The sequence below is a fragment of the Emys orbicularis genome, chromosome 25 (assembly GCF_028017835.1).
Source record: "Emys orbicularis isolate rEmyOrb1 chromosome 25, rEmyOrb1.hap1, whole genome shotgun sequence".
Taxonomy (NCBI): domain Eukaryota; kingdom Metazoa; phylum Chordata; order Testudines; family Emydidae; genus Emys; species Emys orbicularis.
In genome coordinates, this window is record NC_088707.1 from 133,781 (window position 1) to 160,364 (window position 26,584).

The following is a 26,584-nucleotide window of genomic DNA, read 5'->3' on the forward strand; positions in this document are numbered from 1 at the left end:
ACCCAACCTGCACTATGTGCACTTTAGTCATAGCTGAGAATCTGGCTTCTGAAAGGATGGAAGACCAGACCAATTTGTTACAGTAGTGCTGATAGACAGCTTTAAAGCAGGGACTTGTGTATTTGGCACAATGAACTTACAGTATAGCACCCTGTACAGTTACCATGCTACATAAATCAGATTTGTATTGAATATTATAGAAAAATGCTAATTAATTTTGAAAATTGTTATTTATGAAGAATCCCTTGGCAAAACCAAATTATCACAGTAGTATTCCAAAATAATCCTGAAGGACAGAAGTCTAAAATGCAGTTTATTAACAATAACTCCTGTTGCATCTGTTATTTAGGAGAGGCGATCAGAATTCATTTTTCGAAGTTTGGCAGGCAAATTATCCTCTAGTCTTGTCCCTAAGGTGAGCATACCTTGAGGCTTTTTCTGTAACTCAAGATCTCCAGTAGACTGAGTCAAAGACTCAGATTTGATTCTGAAGGCCTTCAGTTGTATCCTTTCATCACCATCTTCATTGCTGGGAACAGAGCTTATCTGCTGAATTCTCAAGAGATCTCCAGTACTGCAAGCTTTCTCCACATTGCTGGGACTCAGTCTCAGGACTCTTCTCTGAAGGCCTTCCTTTCTGGAGCTAATTTTTTGCAGTTTACTAGGAAACTTGTTTGTTTTCTCTTCTAAAATATCAATACAGTCAAGTGAGCAGATGTGTTCCCTTCTGTTTCGGTTGTTACCAATAGGAGTATTGAAAGGAGATGGAAGAGACAGGCTTTCCTCCTGTTTAACACTATAAGGAGGTGTGGGGACTTCAAAGGTGGCATGAAACTGAGAGTAATCCACACGAAAAAAGCCATCCTCTAGGGACATTACTGGGAGGAATCTGTGGCCCCAAAGAACTTCATCTTCTGTGTAGGAGGTCCTAGCCTGACACGTCATTCCTACATAAACAGACAGGAACGTTAACCTTATAAAATGAAAGAACAGATCAACATATGGTAGGAGGAGAATATATGGTAAGATTGCATAATAAAAATCAATCCTATTCTACATCTAACAATATTGAGATAATGTGTTGCTCCATCTGGTGACCACCAGTCTCCTAACAGTTGAGATAGTGTTTCTAAGTACTTAGTCAGATTTGCTTATACAAATATTTGATTAACTCTGTCTTGTCATTGTACCAAACCAATTTATTTTGAATAGCAGGGAGATGTAATTACAAATAAAATAATAAAAGTGAGGTAACATACTTCAGGGAGTATTCTCTTACTATTGGTGTGCTACTTTAGCTGTACTAGTGTCTGGGAAGTTCTCTTAGAAGTGGTCCGAAAGGCCCATTACTCAGCTGGGTGTGAGGGTTAAGGATTGTACTCCCGGCTTGAATTTAGAGAGAGTTCTCCAGCAAAGATTAGGAGTGTCAGGAACTAGAGCTAGATGAATAACTTTTTATTTATTTAACACACTGCCCCATAGCATGCTGAGCTCCTTTCTCACCAACACACACCTAAAAACATCACTGCCGACAACATATTACAACAGTTTCTGATATTGTTACATATGCTATATTCTAAAAGTTATGAGATTTTTTGCCTCACTTAAGGCACAGATTCATAGATTACTATATTTTAATAAAGATTTGTAAATTGATCATGAAAACATTTTAGCTCAGGCACAAAATCTATTCCAAGCTTACCATGTTGTTAGGCTGATGGAAACAGCCAATATGAATTTTCCAGGAGAATATAATTTTGAATGACTGCCTTGATACAATATTATACCACTGATTAAGAGAAATATTAGGACTAAAGACAAACTGAAAGTGTCAACATTAAAATAATGCAATATGTAGACCAGCTGTTCTCAAACTTTAACCACCCGATGACCCCCATTTTGATTTAAACATTTTTTGAGGACCCCCAAACCCGAGCAGCCCCAGCCACTGGTTGGGGGCAAACTGCCCTGGCTCCAGCCCCACTGCAAGGAGGGGGCTAAGGGCTGGAGCAGGGGGTTGGGGCATGGGAGGGGGTTCAGGGTGCGGGCTCTGGGAGGGAGTTTGGGTGCGGGAGGGGGCTCAGGGCTGGGGTGCGGGCTCTGGGAGGGAATTTGGATACAGGAGGGGCTCAGGGCTGGCAGGTGGGGAGCAGGCTCCTGGAGGGAGTTTGGGTGCAGGAAGGGCTCAGGGATGGGGGTTCGGGTGCAGGAGGGATGCGGGCTCCGAGAAGGAGTTTGGGTTCAGGAGGGGGCTCAGGGCTCTGGCGCGGGCTCTGGGCGGCGTTTACCTCGGGCGGCTCCCCAGAAGCGGCGACATGTCCCTCTGGGTCCTAGGCAGAGGCACAGCCAGGCAGGCAGCTCTGCATGCTGCTGCTGCCTCCGTCCGCAGGCGCTGCCCCCACAGCTCCCATTGGCACAGTTCCCGGCCAATGGGAGCTGCGGAGCCAGCACTCGTGGCAGGGGCAGCATGCAGAGCCCCCCCGGCCGTCCCTGCACCTAGGAGCCAGAGGGATGTCTGGTTACCATACCCACTCCACCCCTTCCTTCACCCACCTCTTCCCACCCCTGCTCCACCTGTGCCCCTCCTCTTCCCCGCCTCTTTCTGCCCCCTTCCCCGAGCGTGCCCCGTCCCACTCCTCCCCCTCCCTCCTGCATGCTGCTTAACAGCTGTTTTGTGGCATGAAGGAAGCACTGGGAGGGAGGGGGAAGAGTTGATCAGCGGGCCTGGCGGCCCCGGACAAGTCTGGCTCCAGGGGGTCCGCGAGTCATGACTCGCAGACTCCTTGGAGCCAGACATGACTCGCGGACCCCCTGGAGTACGCTCACAGACCTCAGTTTGAGAAACGCTGACATAGACCATTCACTTTGTTTAAAAAAAAAAAAAAAAAAAAAAAAATATCTTACCAGTAGTTTCAACAATTCCTTCAAGGATGACAACGATCTCAAACTGCTCACTTCTTAGCGATCTTTGAGAGAGACAAAAAAAGGGGCTTTTGGGGTTGATTTCATGACAGATGGTTAAAGGAGAAACTAAAAACAGCTGGTCAGCTCCAGTTCCAAATCCAACATCCAACTCACATTGATCTAATGGCAGGAATTCCCCTTCTGGTGTCTGTCGGGACTAAAGACAAAAAGATAGTTAGGCCCCAGGCAGTACATGAAGTTGTGACTGGGTCTAAATGTGTATCTCTGATAACATTACTATTTAAACAGCAGTTCTCTGTGTCATCATATGGAGGTACTAGTATATTACTCTAGACACTCCTAGATCACTCTGTATAACTGATCCTGTCATTATTTACTACCCCTCCCAACTTTGTCATCTACAAACTTTGCTAACAGTGATTTTATATTTTTGTCCAGACCATTGATAAAGATATCGATTAGCATTGGGCCTAGAACAGATCCCAGTGGGACCCCACAAGAAACAACCCGACTGAATGATGAGGCTTCATTAACAATTACTTTGAGATCTACCAGTTATCAGTTTTAACCTATTTAATATGTGATACATTAGTTTTGTATATTGCTATTTTTTTTTTTAAGTTAAAAAGTCATGTGGTACTAGCTCAAAGGCCTTACAGAACTCATGTCAATTTATCAACCAAACTTGTAATATTACAAAAAAAAAAAAAAAAAAAAAAAAAAAAAAAAAAAAAAAGATTTGACAAGACCTATTCCATAAAACCATGTTGACTGGCATTTTTCACTGCTTGCAGCCTGTATCAAGCATTTCAAGAATTTGCCCAGAATTGGTATTCTAGTAACTGTCCTATTGTTACACAGGTCATTTCATTTACCCTTTTAAAATATTGGCACAATATTACCTTTTTTCAGTCATCTGGAACTTCCACAATATGCCAATACACCTCTATCCCGATATAACGCGACCCGATATAACATGAATTCGGATAGAACGCGGTAAAACAGCGCTCCAGGGAGGCGGGGCTCGCACGCTGGCAGATCAAAGCAAGTTCGATATAACGTGGTTTCACCTGTAACACAGTAAGATGTTTTGGCTCCCGAAGACAGCGTTATATCAGGGTAGAGGTATATTTATTAAAAAAATCAACATCAGTTGGTCAGAGTTCCTCAGCCAATTGCTTTAAAGTTCTTGGGTGCAAGTTATTTGGATCTTGCAGATTTTAAATGTTCAGAAACTTTGCCAATGCTATTTAACATTCTCCCTAGTTACTTCTGGTTGGAAATTATTTCATTATTATTGCTATGATATGATTAATTATCCAGCTTCTTCCTAACTACAGAACAAATATTTAATACACATTTCTGCCTTTGCTGTATTATTATAAGTTTACTATCGCCATCACAAGACATCCTGTTCTTTAGATCCTGTGTTAGACCTGGGGTGAAGTCATAGCCCCACTGAAGTCAATGGAAGCTTTCACCCTATGTGATGGACTAGATGCCCTAGCAGGAGTTTTCCATCTTTAATTTACACAAGTGACTACTGCATCTCCAAATTCCCTCTTCTCACCACTAATACCACAAAAAGCTAGAATGCCTGATTAGCTGGTTATATAATTGCCAATCTATACCAGACAATTAGCTGGTGGGGTATTTCAGCTATACACCTCTACCCCGGTATAACGCGACCCGATATAACACAAATTCGGATATAACGTGGTAAAGCAGTGCTCCAGGGGGGCGGGGCTGCGTGCTCCGGCGGATCAAAGCAAGTTCGATATAACGGGGTTTCACCTATAACACAGTAAGATTTTTTTGGCTCCCGAGGACAGCGTTATATTGGGGTAGAGGTGTATTAAATGTCTGTTTTAGTTCTTCAGATATTCATGTGTTTTTTGTCTATTTCCCTGCTAAGAAGTTGTGATGTCTTCTTATCCCAAGTAACAAGGCTTTCACTCTCTTTGACAGGAATCAGTTTCTCCATGGCTGATAAGATCAATAAGAATGTCAGCTGCATGACTTATAAAACATTCTGGGTGAAGGTTAAAAGACTGACAGCACTAGAAACTAAAAGCAAACAAGAATTCTGCCCCATGGTAATCACAAGAACCTAGACTAAGTGTGAAGGCTTTGGGCTTGTCTATACTTACGCGCTGGTTCGGCGGCAGGCAATTGAACTTCTGGGTTCGATTTATCGCGTCTTGTCTGGACACGATAAAATCGAACCCAGAAGTGCTTGCCGTCGACTCCGGTAATCCTGCTCGGCGCGAGGAGTATGCGGAGTTGACGGGGGAGCCTGCCTGCAGCGTCTGGACCGCGGTAAGTTCGAACTAGGGTACGTCGACTTCAGCTACGTTATTCACGTAGCTGAAGTTGCGTACCTTAGTTCGAATTAGGGGGTTAGTGTAGACCAGGCCTTTGTCAGACTACTGAAAAAAGTACTTTAGGTCCTTTCAGGAAAAGTTACAGTATCAAACAGTAGAGTGCATAGCTTTAGTTAAGTTGGCTGGCTACTGTTCTCTCAGGATGAGCATTAACTGGTAGCAGACATCTGATCTAGCATGAGCTGCATGGTTTACCATGTTTTCCCAGCCCGTCAGAGTAAGCCACTGGCGGATCGGCACGTTTTGTTTACTTGGAGCATCTGCAGGCATGGAGCCCCTCAGCTCCCTGTGGCAGCCAATGGGAACGGTGAACCGTGGCCACAGGGAGCTGAGGGGCTCCATGCCTGCAGACGCTCCAAGTAAACAAAACTACAATGTATTAGATCAGGGATTGGCATCCTTTGGCACATGGCCCGCCAGGGTAAGCACCCTGGCGGGCCGGGCCGGTTTGTTTACCTGCTGCATGTGCAGGTTCGGCCGATCGCGGCTCCCACTGGCCGCAGTTCGCCGCTCCAGGCCAATGGGGCTGGAGGAAAGTGGCGCGGGCCGAGGGATGTGCTGGCCGCCGCTTCCTGCCACCCGCATTGGCCTGGAGCGGTGAACCGCAGCCAGTGGGAGCCACGATCGGCCGAACCTGCAGACGCGGCAGGTAAACAAACCGGTCCGCCCCGCCAGAGTGCTTACCCTGGTGGGCCGCGTGCCAAAGGTTGACGATCCCTGTATTAGATATTCAATTCAATGATTCCATAGAGTTTAAAATCATCAAATTTTGGTGTAGACCTGTTTATAAGCTGACCCTCACTCTTTGATGTGTCACTTTTTTACCAAAAATATTCGGCTTATGAACGAGTATATATGGTAATGATTGTTTAACAGCATGATTAATCACAATAGAATACCATTTATTTAAATATTTTTGGATGTTTTCTACATTTTCAAATATATTGATTTCAATTACAACACAATACAGTGCTCACTTTTTATTACAAATATTTGCACTGTAAAAAACAAAATAAATTATATTTTTCAATTCACCTAGTACACGTACTGTAGTGCAAACTCTTTATCATGAAAGTTGAGCTTACAAATGTAGAATTATGTACAAAAAAACCTGCATTCAAAAATAAAACAATTTAAAACTTTAGAGCCTACTAGTCCACTCAGTCCTACTTCTTTTACAGCCAATCGCTCAGACAAACAAGTTTGTTTACATTTGCAGGAGATAATGCTTCCCACTTCTGGTTTACAATGTCACCTAAAAGTGAGGACAGGTGTTCGCATGACTCTGCTGTAGCTGGCATCACAAGGTATTTACGTGCCAGATGCGCTAAAGATTCATATGTCCCTTCATGCTTCAACCACCATTCCTCAGGACATATGTCCATGCTGATGACAGGTTCTGCTCGATAACGATCCAAAGCAGTGTGGACTGACACATTCACTTTCATCATCTGAGTCTGGAGCCACTAGCAGAAGGTTGGTTTTCTTTTTTGGTGGTTCAGGTTCTGTAATTTCGGCATCGGAGTGTTGCTCTTTTAAGACTTCTGAAAGCATGCTCCATACCTCGTCCCTTTCAGATTTTGGAAGGCACTTCAGATTCTTAAACCTTGGGTGAGTGCTGTAGCTATCTTTAGAAATCTCACATTGGTATCTTTTTTGTGTTTTGTCAAATCTGCAGTGAAAGTGTTCTTAAAACGAACATGTGCTGGGTCATCATCCAAGACTGCTGTAACATGAAATATATGGCAGAATGTGGGTAAAACAGAGCAGAAGACATACAATTCTCCCCAAAGGAGTTCAGTCACAAATTTAATTAATGCATTATTTTTTTAATGAGCGTCACCAGCATGGAAGCATGTCCTCTGGAATGGTGTCCAAAGCATGAACCGGCATACAAATGTTTAGCATATCTGGCATGTAAATACCTTGCAATGACGGTTATAAAAGTGCCATGCGAATGCCTTTTCTCACTTTCAGGTGACATTATAAATAAGAAGTGAGCAGCATTATCTCCCATACATGTACACAAACTCGTTTGTCTTAGCAATTGGCTGAACAAGAAGTAGGACCGTGTGGACTTGTAGACACTGAAGTTTTACATTGTTTTGTTTTTGAGTGAAGTTATGTAACAAAAATTCTACATTTGTAAGCTGCATTTTCATGATAAAGAGATTGCGCTACAGTACTTGTATAAGGTGAATTGAAAAATGCTATTTCTTTTATCATTTTTACAGTGCATATATTTAATAAAAAATAATATAAAGTGAGCACTGTACACTTTGTATTCTGTGTTGTAATTGTTGTAAATCAATCTATTTGAAAATGTAGAAAAACATCCAAAATATTTAATAAATTTCAATTGGTATTTCTATTTCTAAACAATTTCTATTGTTTAACAGTGCGATTAAAACTGCAATTAATCACGATTAATATTTTTAATCGCATGAGTTAACTGCAATTAATTGACAACCCTAGAAAAAAAACAACATCTTAAAATTCTGAGTTATCAACTAAACTTCATCTGAGTATTATGCCAGTTGAAACAATGACTTGAAAAATTAGCTAGATCATACAATTTAATGCAAATAAATAGATACTGTATTTAAAAGCTGAGAGATCATATTTTCACTTTTTTTTTAAACACGAAACAGGTTTATAAAAAATAAGAATGGTCTCAAACCTCCATCCATCTCACCCAAGTCCCAAGTTTTCTCAAGGTTTGGAAAAAAGTTAATAAAATCTCACTTTAGGTTGTGGAATTTCTATCACTGGAGGTTTTTAACAGCAGTTTAGATAAACATCTGTTAGAGAAGGTCTGGATAATACTTAGTCCTGCCTCAGTGCAGAGGGCTGGACTAGATAATATATCGATGTCCCTTCCAGTGCTACATTTCTATCATCTAAACTTTGCCTTTAATTAAAATTGTTTGTCTGCAACTCTACCCATAAGAATTAAGAACCACTACAGAGGTCATGAGACTGTAAATCAGCAGTAACGTGAGAGAGAAAAGGCCAGATTTATAGATTATAAGGCCAGAAGGAACCATTCTGATCATCTACGTCTGACCTCCTGCATAACACAGGCTATAGGTCTTCCCGTAATTCTTGTTTGAATTAGAATATATATTCCTTAGAAAAACATCCACATCCAATCTTGATTTTAAAATTTCCAGTGATTGAGAATCCATAGAACCTTTGTAAATTGTTCCACTGTTTTATGACCCTCACTGTTAAAAATTTGCCTAATTTCTAGTCTGATTTAGTCTAGTGTCATCTTCCAGCCTTTGGATCTTATTATACCTTTGTCTGCTAGATTGAAGAGCCCTCTTATCTACATGGGGAACAGAAATTTAACTGAGCAAGTTAACCTCCTCTTTGTTAAGCTAAACAGACTGAGCTCCTTAATTCTCTCTCTGTTAGGCATGTTTTCATTTTTTTTTTTTTTTTCTCTGAAGCACTCCCCAATTTATCAATATCCTTCCAGTGTAGACCAGAACTGGACACAGTATTCTAGGAGAGGTCACAGAAGTGCCAAATATAGAGGAAATATAACCTCCCAACTCCTATTCAATTGTCTCCTATTAATACATCCAAGTATTGCATTACTGCTTTTGGCCACAGTGTCTCACAGGGAGCTCATTTTCAGTTGATTATCCAGCAGCTACTAAAGTTAGACATTTTTAAATTAACAGTTCTGGATAACTTGCTATCAAGAGTCTTAAAAGAGCTGATTGAGCTTGCTGGACCATTAATGTTGATTTTCAGTAACTCTTGGTACACCAAAGAAGTTCCAGAAGACTGGAAGAAAGGTACTGTTGTACCAATATTTTAAAAGAGTGAATGGGCCAATCAAGCTAATTATAGGCCTATCAGGCTGACACTGCTCACAAGCAAGATAATGAAGCAGCTGATACAGGACTCTATAAAAAATTAAAGGAGGGTAATATAATAAATGCCAATCAACGTGGATTTATGGAAAATAGATCCTGTCAAATTAACTTGATTTTTTTTATGAGATGACAAATTTGGTTGATAAAGGTACTAGTGTTGATGTAATATACTTAGACTTCTGTAAGGCATGTGACTTGGTACCACACAATTTTGCTTAAAAAACTAGAATATAAAATTATCATGGCACACATTAAATGGATTAAAAACTGGCTAACTGATAGGTCTCAAAATGTAATAATAAATGAGGAATCACCATTGAGCAGGTGTGTTTCTAATGGGGTCCTGCAGGGATCAGTTTTTGGCCCTATGCTATTTAACATTTTTATCAATGATCAGGATGAAAACATAAAATCACTGAAAGTTTTCAGATGGCACAAATATTGGGGGAAATGATAAATAATTAAGAGGACAGGTCTCTGATACAGAGTGATCTGAACCACTTGGTAAGTGGAGTGCAGGCAAACTATGTGTTTTAATATGGCCAAATAAGAAGTCATACATCTAGGAACAAAGAATATAGGCCATACTTAGAAAATGAAGGACTCTTTCCTGGGAAGCAGTTACTTTTAAAAAGATTTGGAGGTCATGGTGCATCATCAGCTGAACATGAGTTCCCAGAGTGATGCTGTAGCAAAAAGAGCTATTGCAATCCTTGGATGTATTGCCAGGGGAATATCGAGTAGGAGTAGGGAGGTTACATTACTTCTGTATTTGGCACTGGTGCAACTGCTATTGAAATACTGAATTCTGGTCTCCACAATTCAAAAAAAGATGTTGACAAATTGGATAGAGTTCAGAGAAGAGCCATTAGAATGATTAAAGGATATAAAACCTGCTTTATAGTGATAGACTCGAAGATTTCAGTTTCTTTAGCTTAACAGAGAGAAGGGTAAGAGGTGACTTGATCATAGTCTACAAGTACCTACATGGGGAAGAAATATTTGATAATGGGCTCTTCAAGTTAAAACAAGTTAAAAATCACTTAGAAAAGTTAGATGCCTGCAAGTCACCAGGGCCTGATGAAATGCAGCCTAGAATACTCAAGGAGCTAATAGAGGCGGAATCTGAGCCTCTAGCTATTATCTTTGGAAAATCATGGGAGACGGGAGAGATTCCAGAAGACTGGAAAAGGGCAAATATAGTGCCCATCTATAAAAAGGGAAATAAAAACAACCCAGGAAACTACAGACCAGTTAGTTTAACTTCTGTGCCAGGGAAGATAATGGAGCAAGTAATTAAGGAAATCATCTGCAAACACTTGGAAGGTGGTAAGGTGATAGGGAACAGCCAGCATGGATTTGTAAAGAACAAATCATGTCAAACCAATCCGATAGCTTTCTTTGATAGGATAACGAGTCTTGTGGATAAGGGAGAAGCTGTGGATGTGGTATACCTAGACTTTAGTAAGGCATTTGATACGGTCTCGCATGATATTCTTATCGATAAACTAGGCAAATACAATTTAGATGGGGCTACTATAAGGTGGGTGCATAACTGGCTGGATAACCGTACTCAGAGAGTTGTTATTAATGGTTCCCAATCCTGCTGGAAAGGCATAACAAGTGGGGTTCCGCAGGGGTCTGTTTTGGGACCGGCTCTGTTCAATATCTTCATTAATGACTTAGATATTGGCATAGAAAGTACGCTTATTAAGTTTGCAGATGATACCAAACTGGGAGGGATTGCAACTGCTTTGGAGGACAGGGTCATAATTCAAAATGATCTGGACAAATTGGAGAAATGTTCTGAGTTAAACAGGATGAAGTTTAACAAAGACAAATGCAAAGTGCTCCACTTAGGAAGAAAAAATCAGTTTCACACATAAAGAATGGGAAGAGACGGTCTAGGAAGGAGTACGGCAGAAAGGGATCTGGGGGTTATAGTGGACCACAAGCTAAATATAAGTCAACAGTGTGATGCTGTTGCAAAAAAAGCAAACATGATTCTGGGATGTATTAACAGGTGTGTTGTGAGCAAGACACGAGAAGTCATTCTTCCGCTCTACTCTGCTCTGGTTAGGCCTCAGCTGGAGTATTGTGTCCAGTTCTGGGCACCGCATTTCAAGAAAGATGTAGAGAAATTGGAAAGGGTCCAGAGAAGAGCAACAAGAATGATTAAAGGTCTTGAGAACATGACCTATGAAGGAAGGCTGAAAGCATTGGGTTTGTTTAGTTTGGAAAAGAGAAGACTGAGAGGGGACATGATAGCAGTTTTCAGGTATCTAAAAGGGTGTCATAAGGAGGAGGGAGAAAACTTGTTCACCTTAGCCTCTAAGGATAGAGCAAGAAGCAATGGGCTTAAACTGCAGCAAGGGAGGTCTAGGTTGGACATTAGGAAAAAGTTCCTAACTGTCAGGGTGGTTAAACACTGGAATAAATTGCCTAGGGAGGTTGTGGAATCTCCATCTCTGGAGATATTTAAGAGTAGGTTAGATAAATGTCTATCAGGGATGGTCTAGACAGTATTTGGTCCTGCCATGCGGGCAGGGGACTGGACTCGATGACCTCTCGAGGTCCCTTTCAGTCCTAGAATCTATGAATCTATGAATCCAGCAGACAAAGGTATAACAAGATCCAGTGGTTTGAAGTTGAAGCTAGACAAATTCAAGACTAGAAATAAGGTGTAAATTTTTACCACTGCGGGTACTTAACCACTGGAACAACTTACTAGAGGTTCTGGTGGATTCTCCATCACCTGCAATTTTTAAATCAAAACTGGATTAAAAAAAGGGTCTAGTTGAAAGAGGAATTTTTGAGGGGGAAGTTCTATGGTCTGTGTTATACAGGAGATACAGTGATCACAATGGTCCCTTCTGGCCTTGGAATCTATAAAACTGACTTCAATATCTTGTAACAGGGCTTCTTCTCCGCCTCGGTGGGTCCCGCACTTCCTTCTAGTGGTGGGTCAGGATAGCATCTCATCTCTCAGAATCCCCCCCGCCCCCCTCTGTTTATAGTGGATGGGGAAATTCTGTCTCCAAGTGGCCCTCCCATTTCTGGGCCTGCTAGGCACTTACTGCTTCACTGGGGCTTCTGGCCTCCTCGGTGGACATCCAGTGAGAGAAAAAGGGGCGTGGGGGTCCCAGTCCTGCCCTCTACTCTGGGCCCCAATGCAGGGACCCTACAAGTAGCAGCCTCACGCTGCCAGTTCCTCACGCCCCTTGGCTTATTGTCCCCACTTTGCTTGGGCAGGATTCCTCCTGCCGGGGGGAGCCCCATGTCTCTGGTAGCCCTTCTGGGCGTGGCAGCACCACACCAAATGCATGGCTCAGTCTCTCCCCTTCTGGCAGGGTCCTTTTCTTCAGATCTTTGGACCTAGAAGGGTCTTTAGCTCCTGTTTAGGGTAGGGTTTCTCCCCAATCTCTATACCTGCGGGCTTCTCCCCTGGTCCTTGTCAGCTTCCACGCCACTCAGCTCTCACAACACCTACCACCCACACTGATTGGCTGGAGGGTAAGGCTTTTAACCCATTCTGGCAGGTTCTTAATTGGTTCCAGGTGTCCTAATTAACCTGGAGTAACCCCTGCTCAGTTACCAGGGGAAGAGGGACCTGCTTATCCTGAGGCTAATATACCTTTCTTCCTGCACTCTTCTGTAGCCGTCTGGCCTGATCCTGTCACAATCTGAAAAAGTGCAAGCTGAAACAAACTGACTTGGTTTTTGTAACCCTATTTTGTCTATGTTTGATGGGGTGTACCAGCCTTTGGGGTCCCCTACTGGACTCCTCCCCATGAAACAGTTCTCTGTGAGAAAAAGAGCAGCCATGTTGGGAACCAGTGAGATCTGGCTCTCCAGCAACCAGAAGGGCTGGAGACCAGCAACAGTCAATCAAGGCCCAGAAGGCCAAAATAAAAGGATCTGCCTGCTATCAGTGTCAGCAAGGCAGTTCCTGGCTGGAGCCAGAGGAGCAAGGAAGGACATTGCCAAGGTCACAGCCAGAGGAACCAGTGCCCATTACTGGCCACAATTGGGGGCAGGAGTTCAAGATTCAATTTCAGAGAGGGAATTTTGCCCAGAAGGGCGAGAAACTATTTTGGTTATAATTGGCCCTGAAGGAAAGGAATTGCTTCTATTTTGAGTCTGTTATACCCTAGAAGGCTTTTGAACTGTGACACCTGGCTGGAGGGCTGAGCCACAGAAGACTCACAGAGGCTGACAGACAGCATGCAGGGGGTGCTGGGAGCTGCAGACAGCAGCAACACCATGCTAGCATGTAAAGTGGCGCTCATAGAGGTGACTGCAACCCATCACAGTACAGTTGTCTACAATCCACTCCAAACCTGATTTTGGCATCTCTATTGCAACATTGTACTATTCGGCAATGTTGCTAGGCAGCTTCACATACCACAGAAGGGTAATCTGCCACCACTATATGATGGCATCTTTGTAATCTGAGTGCCCTGGGACAAACAGCACACATCCAATAAAATATCACACTTTAAATAGACATACCTTTTTAAAACAGCAAAGCTTTCAGAACTCCCTGTCCCTCACTGAAACGGTTTGTGGAAACATTGTGTTCATTGGCTAAATATGGGTCCCCTTAAAAGTATAAAAGTGTGATAAAGGATATCTCTTAGCATTGCTTAACTCTGATAGAATTAAAGCTCCGTCTAATCATGTGCAAGAGAAGTGAAGCAAGATCAGCTGTCAGCATGACTGGACAAAGCACAATTGGAAGAGCAAAAATTGCAAGAAACACAGGACCTTCTTGGTACCTTAGTCATTTTCTGGTATGATGAGAATGTAATATGGCACTGAGGATGTGGGTAAACTCACCATCTTGGAGTGTCCATAAGTTACTAGTGATATATTATACATATTATATATGTATCGCTCCACTAATGCAAAGCTGCCCAAAAGCTGACTTACTAGCCACAAGAGGGTCCCCCAGCACATGGGGGACCTCAGATGGTGTAGAGCCACTGCAGGGTCCACGCCAATCCTCCACCTACCCCACAACTGGAGCAGGGGGTATGGCTTGGGATGAGGGTGTGACCTAGGTACTTGTGTGCCCCAGCTGCCATCTGGAGCAAGGGATAGCTGGAAAACTTAAAGATTCCTAACGTATGTTTAGAATAGCCTGAAGGTGACTCATGAAGTGCTCAGACAAGATAATATGGAGGGGAACACAAAGGGCTGCTAAGCACTCTTTCTTCAGAGTTGCATCAAGCACACTTTAGCCACAGTTGAGGATCTGGGCCCTTATCAGCCTACTAGCATAGTCTGACAACAACAAAATTCCAGAATTTTCTGCTTTTGGAGATTGCCAGACACAATGATGCACCCTTAGTTTGGAATTAATGCAGGTACCTACAATGCATACATTACCTAATAGCTGCTAAACCCTGACTTCACAATGGACAGCTATACTTAGACTTCTTTGGACTGTAAACTCTGCTCCAATTACATGTTTTACTTTCACATTACAGAATCATAGAAACATAGGGCTGGAAGGGACATCAAGAAGTCATCAAGTCCAACCCCCTGCTCTGATGCAGGACCAAGTAAATCTGGACCATCCCAGACAGGTGTTTATCCAACCTGTTTCTAAAAGCCTCCAATGATGGGGATTCCACAATCTCCCTTGGAAGCTGGTTACAGAGCCTAATCACTCTTATAATTAGAAAGTTTTTCATAATGTCTAACCTAAAAATTGCTTGCTGCAGATTAAGCCCATTACTTCTTGTCCTACCTTCAGTGGACATGGAGAACAATTGATCACCATCCTCTTTAGAACAGCCCTTACCATATTTGAAGACTGTTAGGTTCCCCCTGTCTTCTTTTCCCAAGACTAAACATGCTCCCTTTTTTAAAACCTTTCCTCATAGGGCAAGTTTACTAAAACTTTTATCATTTTGTTGCTCTTCTCTCGATTCTTTTTAATTTGTCCACATCTTTCCTAACGTGTGCCCCCCAGAACTGGATACAGTACTGTACTCCAGCTGAGGCCTCACGAGTGCCAAGTACAGCAAGACAGTTAGCTCCCATGTCTTACATATGACACTCCAGTTAATACACCTGTGACGCTGCACTCCATAATGCTTTATAGAAATATGCTTATGAGTGTAAATATGACATAACTGGAATATGTTTTATGCTAGATATGCCATATAACATATCTTTGCAAAGGTTGTGATCTACTGAATATATTCATCCTATTTGTATGCATGTATCATTTTTATATTTGAAGTTATGAGCATTGGCTCTATGCTTGTATTTAAAGTGTTTGCTGTAAGAAACGCATAAGAAAGGGTGAAGGGATTATTCAAGTAGTTGGGAGTACTAAACTAACAATGGACTTTGGGAGATGCCAGTCCACATCTGAGCTTTCCTGGGAATGTTCACACTAACATGTAAACAATGGCATCGGCCTGCAAAAAGCTGACTCATTCATGGACATGTGACTGCCCAGGTGGCTACAAACTCCATCTTGTTGCTGTGATTTTGCACAGAAGAACAAAGGGGTTTCTGCCCACGAGAGAATATAAAAGGCCCTGGAAGCCTCTCCATTTTGTCTTCAGCTGGCTCAAGAGATGGCCTCTCCACCCCCAAGAGATGCCTGAAAGAAACTGGAATAAAGGACAGTAACTACAGGGGTGTGAGTGATTGCTGGACCTAGACTAGGAAGGAGTCCAGTCTGTGAAAGAAACTTACTGGAACTTCTCTGGCCGTGAGATTTCATCTGTAATCAGTTTCTTAATGTATTAGGCTTAGGCTTGCGTGTTTTGTTTTATTTTGCTTGGTAACTTACTTTGTTCTATCTGTTTTTACTTGGAACCACTTAAAGCATACTTTTTATACTTAATAAAATCACTTTTTGCTTATTAATTAACCCAAAGTAATTAATACCTGGGGGAGCAAACAGCTGTGCATATCTCTCTATCAGTATTATAGAGGGTGGACAATTTATGAGTTTACCCTGTATAAGCTTTATACAGAGTAAAACGGATGTATTCGGGGTTTAGGCTCCCAGAAAGACTGAATACTGGGTGCTGGGAAAGTCCCTGTTAACTGAGGAAACCCCTGGGCTAAGTGAATCTTAATTTCTGTGAACTGCAGGGGGGCATGGCCCAACCTCTTGGTCTGTGCTGGAGCAGACTGGTGTATCTAGCTCAGCAAAACGGGAATGGAGGGAAGCCTTGTCTGGCAGTGGGGGAGGTGCGGGGGGGGGGGGGGGCTCTCAGTGGTATCCCAGCACATCTAGTGACAGTCTTGAGGGAGTTTCTGTGATCCAACCCGTCACAAACACTCCAGAATTATTAATTTTTTTTCCACAATTGCATCCCATTGTTAATTCATATTCAGTTTGTGATCCACTATAAACCCCCAGATTCTTTTCAAAAGTACTACCACCTCGTCAGTTATTCGCCATTTTGTAATTGTGCATTTGATTTTTTCCCTTCCTAAATGAAGTACTTTGCACTTATGTTTATTGAATTTCATTTTGTTGAATTCAGATCAATTCTTCAATTTGTCAAGGTAGTTTTGAATTCTAATCCTGTCCTCCAAAGTGCTTTCAACCCCTCCCAGCTTGGTGTCATCTACATATTCCATAAGCATACTCTCCACTCCATTATTCAAGTCGTTAATGAAAATATTGAATAATACTGGACCTAGGACTGACCCCTGTGGCACCCCTCTAGATACAACCTTCCAGTTTGGCAATGAACCACTTATAGCTGTTCTTTGAGTATGGTCTTTCAAACAGTTGTGCACCCACCATATAGTAATTTCATCTAGATCACATTTCCTCGGTTTGATTATGAGTTTGTCATGTGGGACTATGTCAAAAAGCTTACTAAAATCATGATATATATATCACCCACTGCTCCCCCTATCCACTAGGCCAGTAAAACAGTCAAAGAAGGAAATTAGGCTGGTTTGGCATGATTTGTTATTCACAAATTCATGCTGACTGTTCCTTAGAACCTTATTATCCTCAAGGTGCTTACAAACGGATTGTTTAGTAATTTGTTCCAATATCTTTCCAGGTCCAGGTATCAAAGTTAGGCTGATTGGTCTATAATTCCCTGGGTACTCTTTGTTCCCCTTTTTAAAAACAGGTACTATGTTTGCCCTTCTCTAGTCCCTTGGGACCTCACCCATCCTTCAGTAGTTCTTAAAGATAATTGCTAACAGTTCTGAGATTGCTTCAGCTAATTCCCTAAATACACTAGGATTAATTTAATCAGGCCCTGACAACTTGAATACATCTAATTTATCTAAATATTCTTTAACTTGTTCTTTCCCTATTTTGGCTTGCATTCCTTTCCCCTTGTTGTTAATATTAATTATGTTGAGTATCTGGTTACCATCAACCTTTTTAGTAAAGACTGAAGCAAAATAGGCATTAAACACCTCAGCCTTCTTAACGTCATCAGTTATTAGCTCTCCTTCCCCACTAAGTGGAGGACCTACACTTTCTTTTGTCTTTCTCTTGCTCCTAATATATGCAAAGATCCCCTTCTTATTACCTTTTATGTCCCTTGTTAGGTGCAACTCATTTTGTGCCTTAGCCTCTCTGATTTTGTCCCTACACACTTGTGCTATTCTTTTGTACTCCTCCTCAGCAATTTGTCCATATCTCCACTTTTTGTAGGATTCTTTTTTGATTATCAGGTCACTAAAGAGCTCCTAATGGAGCCATATTGGCCTCTTAACATTCTTCCTATCTTTCCTTCTCATCAGGATAGTTTGGAGTTGTGCCTTTAATATTGTCTCCAAAAGAAACTGCCAGCTCTCTTGAACACCCTTTCCCCTTATATTGTCTTCCCATGGGAAGACCTACCTACCATTTCTCTGAAATTGTTAAAGTCTGATTTTTTTTTTAAATTGTCCTTATTCTGCTGCTCTCACTCCTTCCTTTCCTTAGAATCATTAAATCGATCATTGCCCCCTCTGCTCTACTCTCCACCTTCTCCTCTCTGTTATCCTCATCCCATCCCTTCTCTTCTCTCCCTTCTTCTTTTAATCCCATTTCCTACCTCTTCCCCTGAAAAAAAAAAATCCTCTGAATAAATAAGCAACGCTAGCCTTCATCCTGGCCATTTACAGGTAGGTTGTATCCCTTCCCAAATAACCATTGTCTGTTTTTTTTTTACTTTTTAGACTATGAACTCTTTGGTGCAGGGACACTGTTCTTACTCTGTACAGCACCCAGCACAATGGGATCCCATCCTGATAAATAAAACTGTCTGCAATGCAGACTGTTTCCATAATACAATTCCTCATTTTAAATATACAGATTATTTAATCAAAATATAATTCTGTTTATGACAACAGGAATCATGGGAATCCCTTTTTCTGTAAAAGGAATTGCAGAGGGATGGTGTAAGCAAGGAAACTTTCTCATACTTAGGCTTGGAAGGATTAGATTTTTATCAATAAATGTCCTTAAATGTCATTTCAGCCAATGCACAAATTGATGAAAAAATATTTCCATAAATTATCATAGAAATTTACAGATAAGCAAAGAAAAATGCTGCTTGAGAATTTATTAGAGTCCCACCTTAATGTGTATACAACATGTTGTAATGAATGTTGTATAAAGCACACATTTGCACTCTGCTACAACAGCCAGCTTATAAAGCTTTACCTTTTTGAATCTCAATGTCTGTCATTAAATAATTGTCTGAGCTACTTCTAACTTCCTACAACTGTGAAAATTTAGATACCAATAGAAAAAAAGCTTGAAATGAACAATAATATCAATAAAAATGGTAAAAAGACAAAACTTAAATTCTACCAAGTCTACACATACTTCATTAGCAATCCTTAGAAGTCAGGAGATTTCTAGCTGGGGAAAAGCCCCTGCTACTGTAGCTTGGGCTGTAAAACAATTGGACATAAAGTTCCAAAGAAAGTTTCCTAAACACTGTTTCCAAACAGCTATATTCAGACCTTTGACTGAATTTGCAGAATAAATTCATTTATCTGGATTTAAGTGCAGAGTGCTTTGCAATGGCACAAACATAGAAATCTACCTTTTTTGTTGATATATAAATTGCTGGTCTGAGTGCCAAACTAGAGGATTTGTCCAAAGATGAGTTTGATTCAAAGATTTCTTGAGGGTGAAAGATCAGGAGACTGCTGAATCTAATGTTACCATAGACTAGGGTCTAGTTAATACAGTAACTCCTCACTTAAAGTCGTCCTGGTTAACGTTGTTATGTTGCTGATCAATTAGGGAGCATGCCCGTTGAAAGTTGTGCAATGCTCCCTTCTAATGTCATTTGGCAGCCGCCTGCTTTGTCCACTGCTTGCAGGAAGAGCAGCCCGTTGCAGCTAGTTGGTGGGGGCTTGTAACCAGGGTGGACCGGCAGCCCTCCTATCAGCTCCCCCTAAGTTCCCTGTGCTGCAGCCACCCAGCAGGCTATCAATCGGCAGTTCAGCTGTCCCTCCCTCCCCTGTACTGCTCCTGCCCTCTGCCTTGGAGCTGCTCCCAGAGACTCTTGCTTACTGTGCAGGGAGGGGAAGGGGGGGGCTAATGTCAGGGTGTCCCCCCTGCTCCTGCACCCCACTTACCCCTTCTCCATATAGAGCAGGGAGGGGACACGGACGGAGAGAGACAGAGAGAGCTTGGGGCAGCAGCTGCTGTCTCAACTTCCTGATCCACTTAAAAAGACAATGCACTTAAGAGTGGGTCAGCTTACTTAAAGGGGCAGTGTGCATATCTATCTCTCTCCCCCACACACAAGGTGTGGGTCTGTCTCTGTCTGCTATGCTGTCTCCCCTCCCTCCTGTTCGTGCTGCCTTGATGAGAGGCTACATTAACAACAATGTGTTAACCCTTGAGGGCTCAGCCGAATGCTAGTTCATCATTTAGCAGCAAGGCATTCCCTGGGAAATATCCCTCCCTCTTCCACCCTCTAACTTCACCACCACAACCAAGCTTCACAATCATCATAGCTGTGAAAAAGTATTAAATTGTTTAAAACGTATACTATGTGTATATCTATATAATATATAGTTTTTTGTCTGGTGAAAAAATTTTCCCTGGAACCTAACCCCTCCTATTTACATTAATTCTTATGGGGAAATTGGATTCGCTTAACATAGTTTCGCTTAAAGTCGCATTTTTCAGAAACATAACTACAATGCTAAGTGAGGAGTTACTGTATAATACTCCCCCTTGGTTACTAACTACTACCCCATCCAACAATTCCACATTTTGATAATCAAAATGCCTGCAGCAATTCTCCTTCTTTTATTTGGCCAAACTAGTTAGAGAATTCCCTCAAATAATAGAAATGCTGGATGGAACAGTAAGTTTTTTGTCTTTTATCTCCTGTCAAATTAATGGTATAAAACATGTTTACTGTAGCTGGTATTCATAGAAGAGTACTGGTTCATCTTTTATTTGGAATCAAGAGATTTTCCTCCTCAATAATGCTTAGTTTTATACTTGTTTACTGATAAAACCATCCTAAAGGAATCTATTTGTGAATTTCAGCATAACTTTAAAAATGGAAAATCCCATCCAACTCATCTGCAGAAATTGTTCTTCTCTGCTCTTCAGAGACGGACTCTTTCTTTAGTGTTTTATCCTTCCATGTTATTCGTGTGTTTTAAGAAAACACTCTTAACATGAGAAAACAGAACAAAGCTTGCCAATGTGCAAATCTCTAACAGTGATAGGAAAATCCTTACAGGATGGGTCAAAAAACAGGCTAACGCTCCTAAAGAAACTTGCATTCAAGTGTAAAGCAGAGAAGCTTTGGGGTTTATTCTCTGTAATGGTTCATATTACTTCTATGATTAATACTCTAAATATCAGTTTTTAATCATTTTTATATTTCCAAACACCTGCAAGTAACAAATACACCTCTACCCCGATATAACGCTGTCCTCAGGAGCCAAAAAATCTTACTGGGTTATAGGTGAAACCGTGTTATATCTAACTTGCTTTGATCCGCTGGAGTGCGCAGCCCCGCCCCCCCAGAGCACTGCTTTACCGCATTATATCCAAATTCGTGTTATATCGGGGTTGAGGTGTAGTACATTTCTGTGACATTTGTGGGGATCACGCAGTAAGGGGTTCTGTCAGCACCTGCCTTGAAGCTTTGGATGCCTTAATGCTATACTGTTATGGCTTAGAGTTCTGACACCAGTAGCCAGCCTACAAGTACAAAGATCTCAACTCTGGCTTCCACCCACCCTTTTACTTCTTGCAGGGTGACCTCACTAGCCCTTCTGATCCCGAGTCCCCCCAAATCAGTTTCCCCAAGTTAAGAGAAGGGAGTTACCTCACAAGTGGAGAACCAGTGTTGACAGGGCCAATTCGATCAGGGTGGATGTAGTCCACTGCCAATAATTGAGGAGGAGGTGTCAATTCCAGGAGAGGCAAAGCTGCTTTTGTAGTGACATCCACCCTGATTGAATTGGCCCTGTCAACACTGGTTCTCCACTGGTAAGGTAACTCCCTTCTCTTCATGTGTCAGTATATAATGCCTGCATCTGTAATTTTCACTCCATGCATGTGAAGAAGTGGTTTTTTTACCCACGAAAGCTTATGCCCAAATAAATCTGTTAGTCTTTAAGGTGCCACTGGACTCCTTGTTGTTTCCTTGCTAAACTACTTCATTTCTCAGTTTCACAACAATAAGCTGAAAACAGAAGTGCTCCCTGGAAGGTTTTATAAAGTTGCATTGGTTTGTGTTTCTGATTTTAAAAAACCAAAACAACCACCTCTGAAGGCACCAGGCTGCAAATGTCCCCTCTCCCAATTTCTTGGACCAAAATAAGGTTTTCATCCTTCCCTCAGACTTCCATTTTCACCTCCTCCCATATTCAACTCTCTCACGCCTCATTTTCTGAGCACCCAGAAAAAGATTCCCGCTTAGCTGCTTCGGAGTATTCTACAGGTGCCACATCCTTCTCCCTGGCCCGCCAAACAAACAAGCATTCAGTCTCAGAGTCGAGTGAACAGAACCGAGTTTCCAGCTGCATAAATCAGTAGCGTCCCTCGCTGAGCGAGGGAGGGTTTCTAAGTGTCAGCGCCCTCGTGAAAATTCGGCACTACCCCAAAGGGGCAAACAACGCCAGGGGGACGGTCGCCCCCTGGGTTTTGCCTCACTGTAAACCTGGGTGTCACTGGGGGGTGGTTAAAGGGTTAATCCCCTTAGAAAGCGGCTGCCCAGCCTCATCCATTGTTCAAACCTCTAGGGCAAAGCTCGACGGACAGAGCAGGGCTGTGGCACGGCTTTGAAAAAGTCACTGCTGCCTCTGACTGCCCCCGGAGAAGCCGCCTGCGCTGTTGTGATTTGACCCTCTGGGGGCTCTTTTCCAGTCCGGTCCCCATCCAGGCTAACCCAGCGCCAAAGCCATCCCCGTTCCCCGGCCCGTTCGCCCCCCCCTCCGGGCTCACCTTGATGAGCTTGCAGCGGATCTGAGCAGAGACCATGTGGCTGTTGCGCAGGTTGCCCACCCGGAACATGAGGCACAGCCTGCCGTCCCGCTGGGAAATGACGGCGGCCCGGCTGAACATGAGGGTCTCGGCTCGCTTCTTGGGCTGGGACATCTTGATGAACATGCAGCCGATGAGGAAGGCGTCCACGATGGAGCCGAGCAGGGACTGGAAGAGGAAGAGCACGATACCCTCGGGGCAGCGCTCGGTGATGTAGCGGTGCCCGTAGCCGATGGTGGCCTCGGTCTCGATGAAGAAGAGGAAGGCGGAGGGGAAGTTGTACACGTTGGCCACGCAGGGGTGGTAGCTCTGGTCGTGCGCGCGGTGCAGGTCGCCCCGCAGGTAGGCGATGCCCCACCACATGGAGGCCATGACCAGCCAGGCCACCGTGTAGGTCAGCAGGAAGATGAGCAGGTTCCAGCGCCACTTGAGGTCCACCAGCGTGGTGAAGAGGTCGGAGAGGTAGCGGCTGCTCTCGCCGCCCAGGTTCCCGTGCTGCACGTTGCAGCGCCCGTTCTTGTCCACGAAGCGCTGCCGCTTCCTGCGGGCGCTGCCCCGGGCTGAGCCCACCGCCTGGTACTCGTCCCAGAGGTGTCTGCGCACGGCCGACATGCCGGGCCGAGGGCGGGAGACCCGGGGCCGAGCCGGCAGAGAGCTCCCTGGCTAGATAGGCTCTTTGTCTGGGGCGCCCCGCACAGGGCTGCCGGCAGCAGCGGAGTCCGGGAGCGCAAGGATCTCTCCCCGACGGGGCTCCGGCTTCCCTTTGTCTGGTACGCCTCGGAGCCGGGCTCCGCTCCGGGAGCGCTGCCTCCCGTCGGCGCTTCAGCCCAGGAGCGGAGCAGAGAGAGGCTCAGCCCCTGCTCCTGGGGCTCGACCGGTTGTGGAGCCCGCAGGGAAGTGGCTGAGATGTGAACCTTGGGGGGCGGGGACGGGCTGTCGCCCCCCCCCCCCTCCTCAAGCCTCTGCACCTATCAGCGAGCGCAGCTCCTGCTGTCTGGTCCCCTGAGGAGGAGGCAAGTCCAGATTCATAAAGCCACGGACCAGGGAAGAGAGCGCCAGCAGCAGAGAATCCGGAGTAGGGTTGAGCCGGGGCTTCCCCCACGCTGGTTATCACAGGGAGACGCGGGGAAGGGGCAGAGAATAATTTCTGACCCCCCATTGGGTGGGTTGATTCTCGGGGATTTATTCTGTGGGGTGTGAATCCATTCTGGTTGGGATGGAGGAATAGGCACTGCCAGAGACGAAAAGTACAATCCAATCTGGCGGCGAAACCCACACCAAGGGGCGATGTTTTTGCAATCACATATTGTACAAAACACGGCAAACATCAGACTAAGCGCCAGGGACACAGTGTAGCCTTTCCTGCTCTTATTGTAGTTAGGGCGCTAACTCGCGACACTGGCATCCAAATCTGCCTTTAGGTTTCAAAGCGGCTACAGTCAAAGTCTAGCTCTGAACATCTTTAACCAAAATGAATTATTACCTACATCATCTCATATCGGTATAACAACCCGCTAGCAGAGTGCAGTGAGTCATCCACTGAAAACTAGTCCTGCCATCAGCACAAGGGACTTTACAGGGAACAAAAGAAGATGGCTGGGCTCTTACACAATAAAGGAATTTGAACAAGCGAATCCTCTCAGCCAACATTTAAAATTTTTACAAGTAAGGCAAAGTTCAACACATCAGGCGTTAGAGGCTCCTGCTTATGGCTCAAGTGGAAAAGTGACTGTTCAGGAGGTAAGACTGAAGTGTGCAGAAAAGAACTCTCAAGCAGCTTCAAATGATTTCAAAACACCTTCACTACCTTCAATCAAGGATGAAAAGATCTGAGATCAGAAACAACTGGGCCTAAATCAATTACAAGCTATCACAGTGTAGGATGATTAGCTATTTTCTCTCTCACTTTTTATTAATATAGATACTGTTTGTCAGAAATATTATATTACCAAGAGCCCGATTCAAATACTAAGATAAGTGACACTTGATTGGATGAATAATTTCAATATCTAATTTTCAGCAAATGTTTTCTAAATCAGTTACTGACAAATTATTTTAATTATAATTAATAGCTGCTTTTTGTTGAATATTCAGAATGGGAAATAAAGTGGCTATTTTAATCTGCTTGGAGTTAAATATCAGTATTTTCACCCCATCCTGATGGGGATCCAAGTATTTTTCTGTTACTTCTACTTCTGACATAGGCACAACAGAGATTCCTTTCAATCCAAATTAAGCTATTAGTTTTTGGAGTAAATATGAGCGGCAAATATTAGCTGAATAATCGATTTTAATTCTGAGTAACAACATTCCCCCCATCAACTGGAATAACCTGCTTCATACAAATATTTTCCTTCTCCAGGGATCTCTGTGAGCTTGGGAAAAGAATGGCTTTTCCTTGAGGATAGAAGTTAGACATTCTGAATACAGCAATAGCACCTTTAATGGCTTTATTATCGGAGATGTTGCAATAATTAGAGAGATAAAGGAGAAAGTTTTGTCTTTTCTAGCAGTATTTATTTGACAGAAAACATTTTCCTGTCTCTTCAGGCAAATGTATCACCCCTCCAAACAGAGTCTGAATACTAGAACAGGGAGGCTGTAACAGAAGCAAGAACTTCCCCCTTTCTGATCTTACTGTATGGAAAATTATAATTTTTCGTGGCTTTATCTGTGATTTGAATATATAACAACACACTGAATATAAATGTATTTGTCCATCATTGGAAGACACAGAAGTTTAGATCTAGTATAGGCAGCCTTTTACCCAGGACTCTGACTATATATACTTCAAGTCAAACAGATGGTGACCAAAAATCATTAACAGCTAACAGGAACTCAGCAGCTTTTGTCAAATGACATTTCTAGCAGAGGGAAAGTGTTTACATTCTTTCACCAGCTCCCCCTCCCTTCTCCAACGAATATTTAATTTATACACTGCGGAACGGTTCCAACAGGAAGGAATGAGAGAAACCCACCCTAGAATACATTATAGCGGTCATTCTCATGGACTATAGGAGACCTGGGTCCAAATCACTGCTCCACATCAAGCAGAGAGAGAATTTGAACCTGGGTCTCCCACATGCCAGGTGATGCTCTAACGCTGGGTTACTGAGTTTAAGGGGGGGCAGCAGCATTATCACCACGTGTCTTTTCACCAGAGTGGGGCCTGGGGAACACCTCGTTTGTGAATCCTGCTGAGGTGGGGGCAGGAGTCCGGCACGGCGCACGTTCTCTCTATGCCCTGCAGGTGTCAGTATCAAGGGATGTTAATCTGGTACTGTTTTAGCAGAACTGCAAATTAACAGAATAGTATGCACAAGCCTCTTATTACTACAGCTACTAGCATTATTGTAACACGTGCCAATGGTGCCAGTCTAGACGCCTATCATTAGAAATACATCCGGTTTCCACAAAGGGAACAGCTCTGTCCTGTTCTCCCTAGTAACAGCAGTTCTCTGAGCTGCATCTAATCGAGGGGAGTCCCATTGCCTAGAGACATTTCTCGTCTGCAAGGGGAAAACGTGCAACAAACTATCTAACAGGCACAGAACACATTTCCTAATTACTGTTCTGTTGCGAGTCAATCAATCTAGTCCTGAAGTCTTAAAGGGGATGGATGTAACCAGGAAGTCCCGTTGGGGGCTTTTATTTGAGGAGTGGGAAAGGCATCCCTAACCTTATCAGTAAGAACAAAGTTATTTTAGTTCTACCCTAGTTAACAGCAAATGCAAACCCAACACATTTAAACATTATTTACCTAGAACAGTGTTGACAAATGCAGTAGTCTTGGAGGTATGTTTCAAACTATTTAAGAATTTTGACATATTTAGTAAACGATTTTACTTACATATAAGCATGAGGGTGGGTTCTTTGACAGAGGATGGGTTCCTAAGGAATGAAAGGGATGATAAAAC

The 26,584-nt window shown here is 43.1% G+C and overlaps 1 protein-coding gene across 1 annotated transcript; it reads right to left on the reverse strand.

Moving 5' to 3' along the window:
• Window positions 1–345: 345 nt before the first annotated feature.
• On the reverse strand, window positions 346–23,279 carry LOC135894481 (G protein-activated inward rectifier potassium channel 1-like). The gene is made up of 3 exons (XM_065422583.1): window positions 22,629–23,279; window positions 2,905–3,121; window positions 346–947 (listed from the first exon to the last, which is right to left on the reverse strand). The coding sequence occupies exons 1-3, from the start codon at window positions 23,277–23,279 to the stop codon at window positions 346–348; spliced, it is 1,470 nt and encodes a 489-aa protein (XP_065278655.1).
• Window positions 23,280–26,584: the final 3,305 nt, after the last annotated feature.

What these genes read in the sequence shown, in the direction of transcription:
- LOC135894481 (XM_065422583.1), bottom strand. Translation starts at nt 23,279, where the DNA reads ATGTCGGCCGTGCGCAGACACCTCTGGGACGAGTACCAGGCGGTGGGC. An exon ending in TCCGCTGCAAGCTCATCAAG is followed by an intron (nt 3,122 to 22,628) that starts GTGAGCCCGGAG and finishes TTTTGTCTTTAG; the next exon opens with TCCCGACAGACACCAGAAGG. An exon ending in AGGAATTGTTGAAACTACTG is followed by an intron (nt 948 to 2,904) that starts GTAAGATATTTT and finishes CTGTTTATGTAG; the next exon opens with GAATGACGTGTCAGGCTAGG.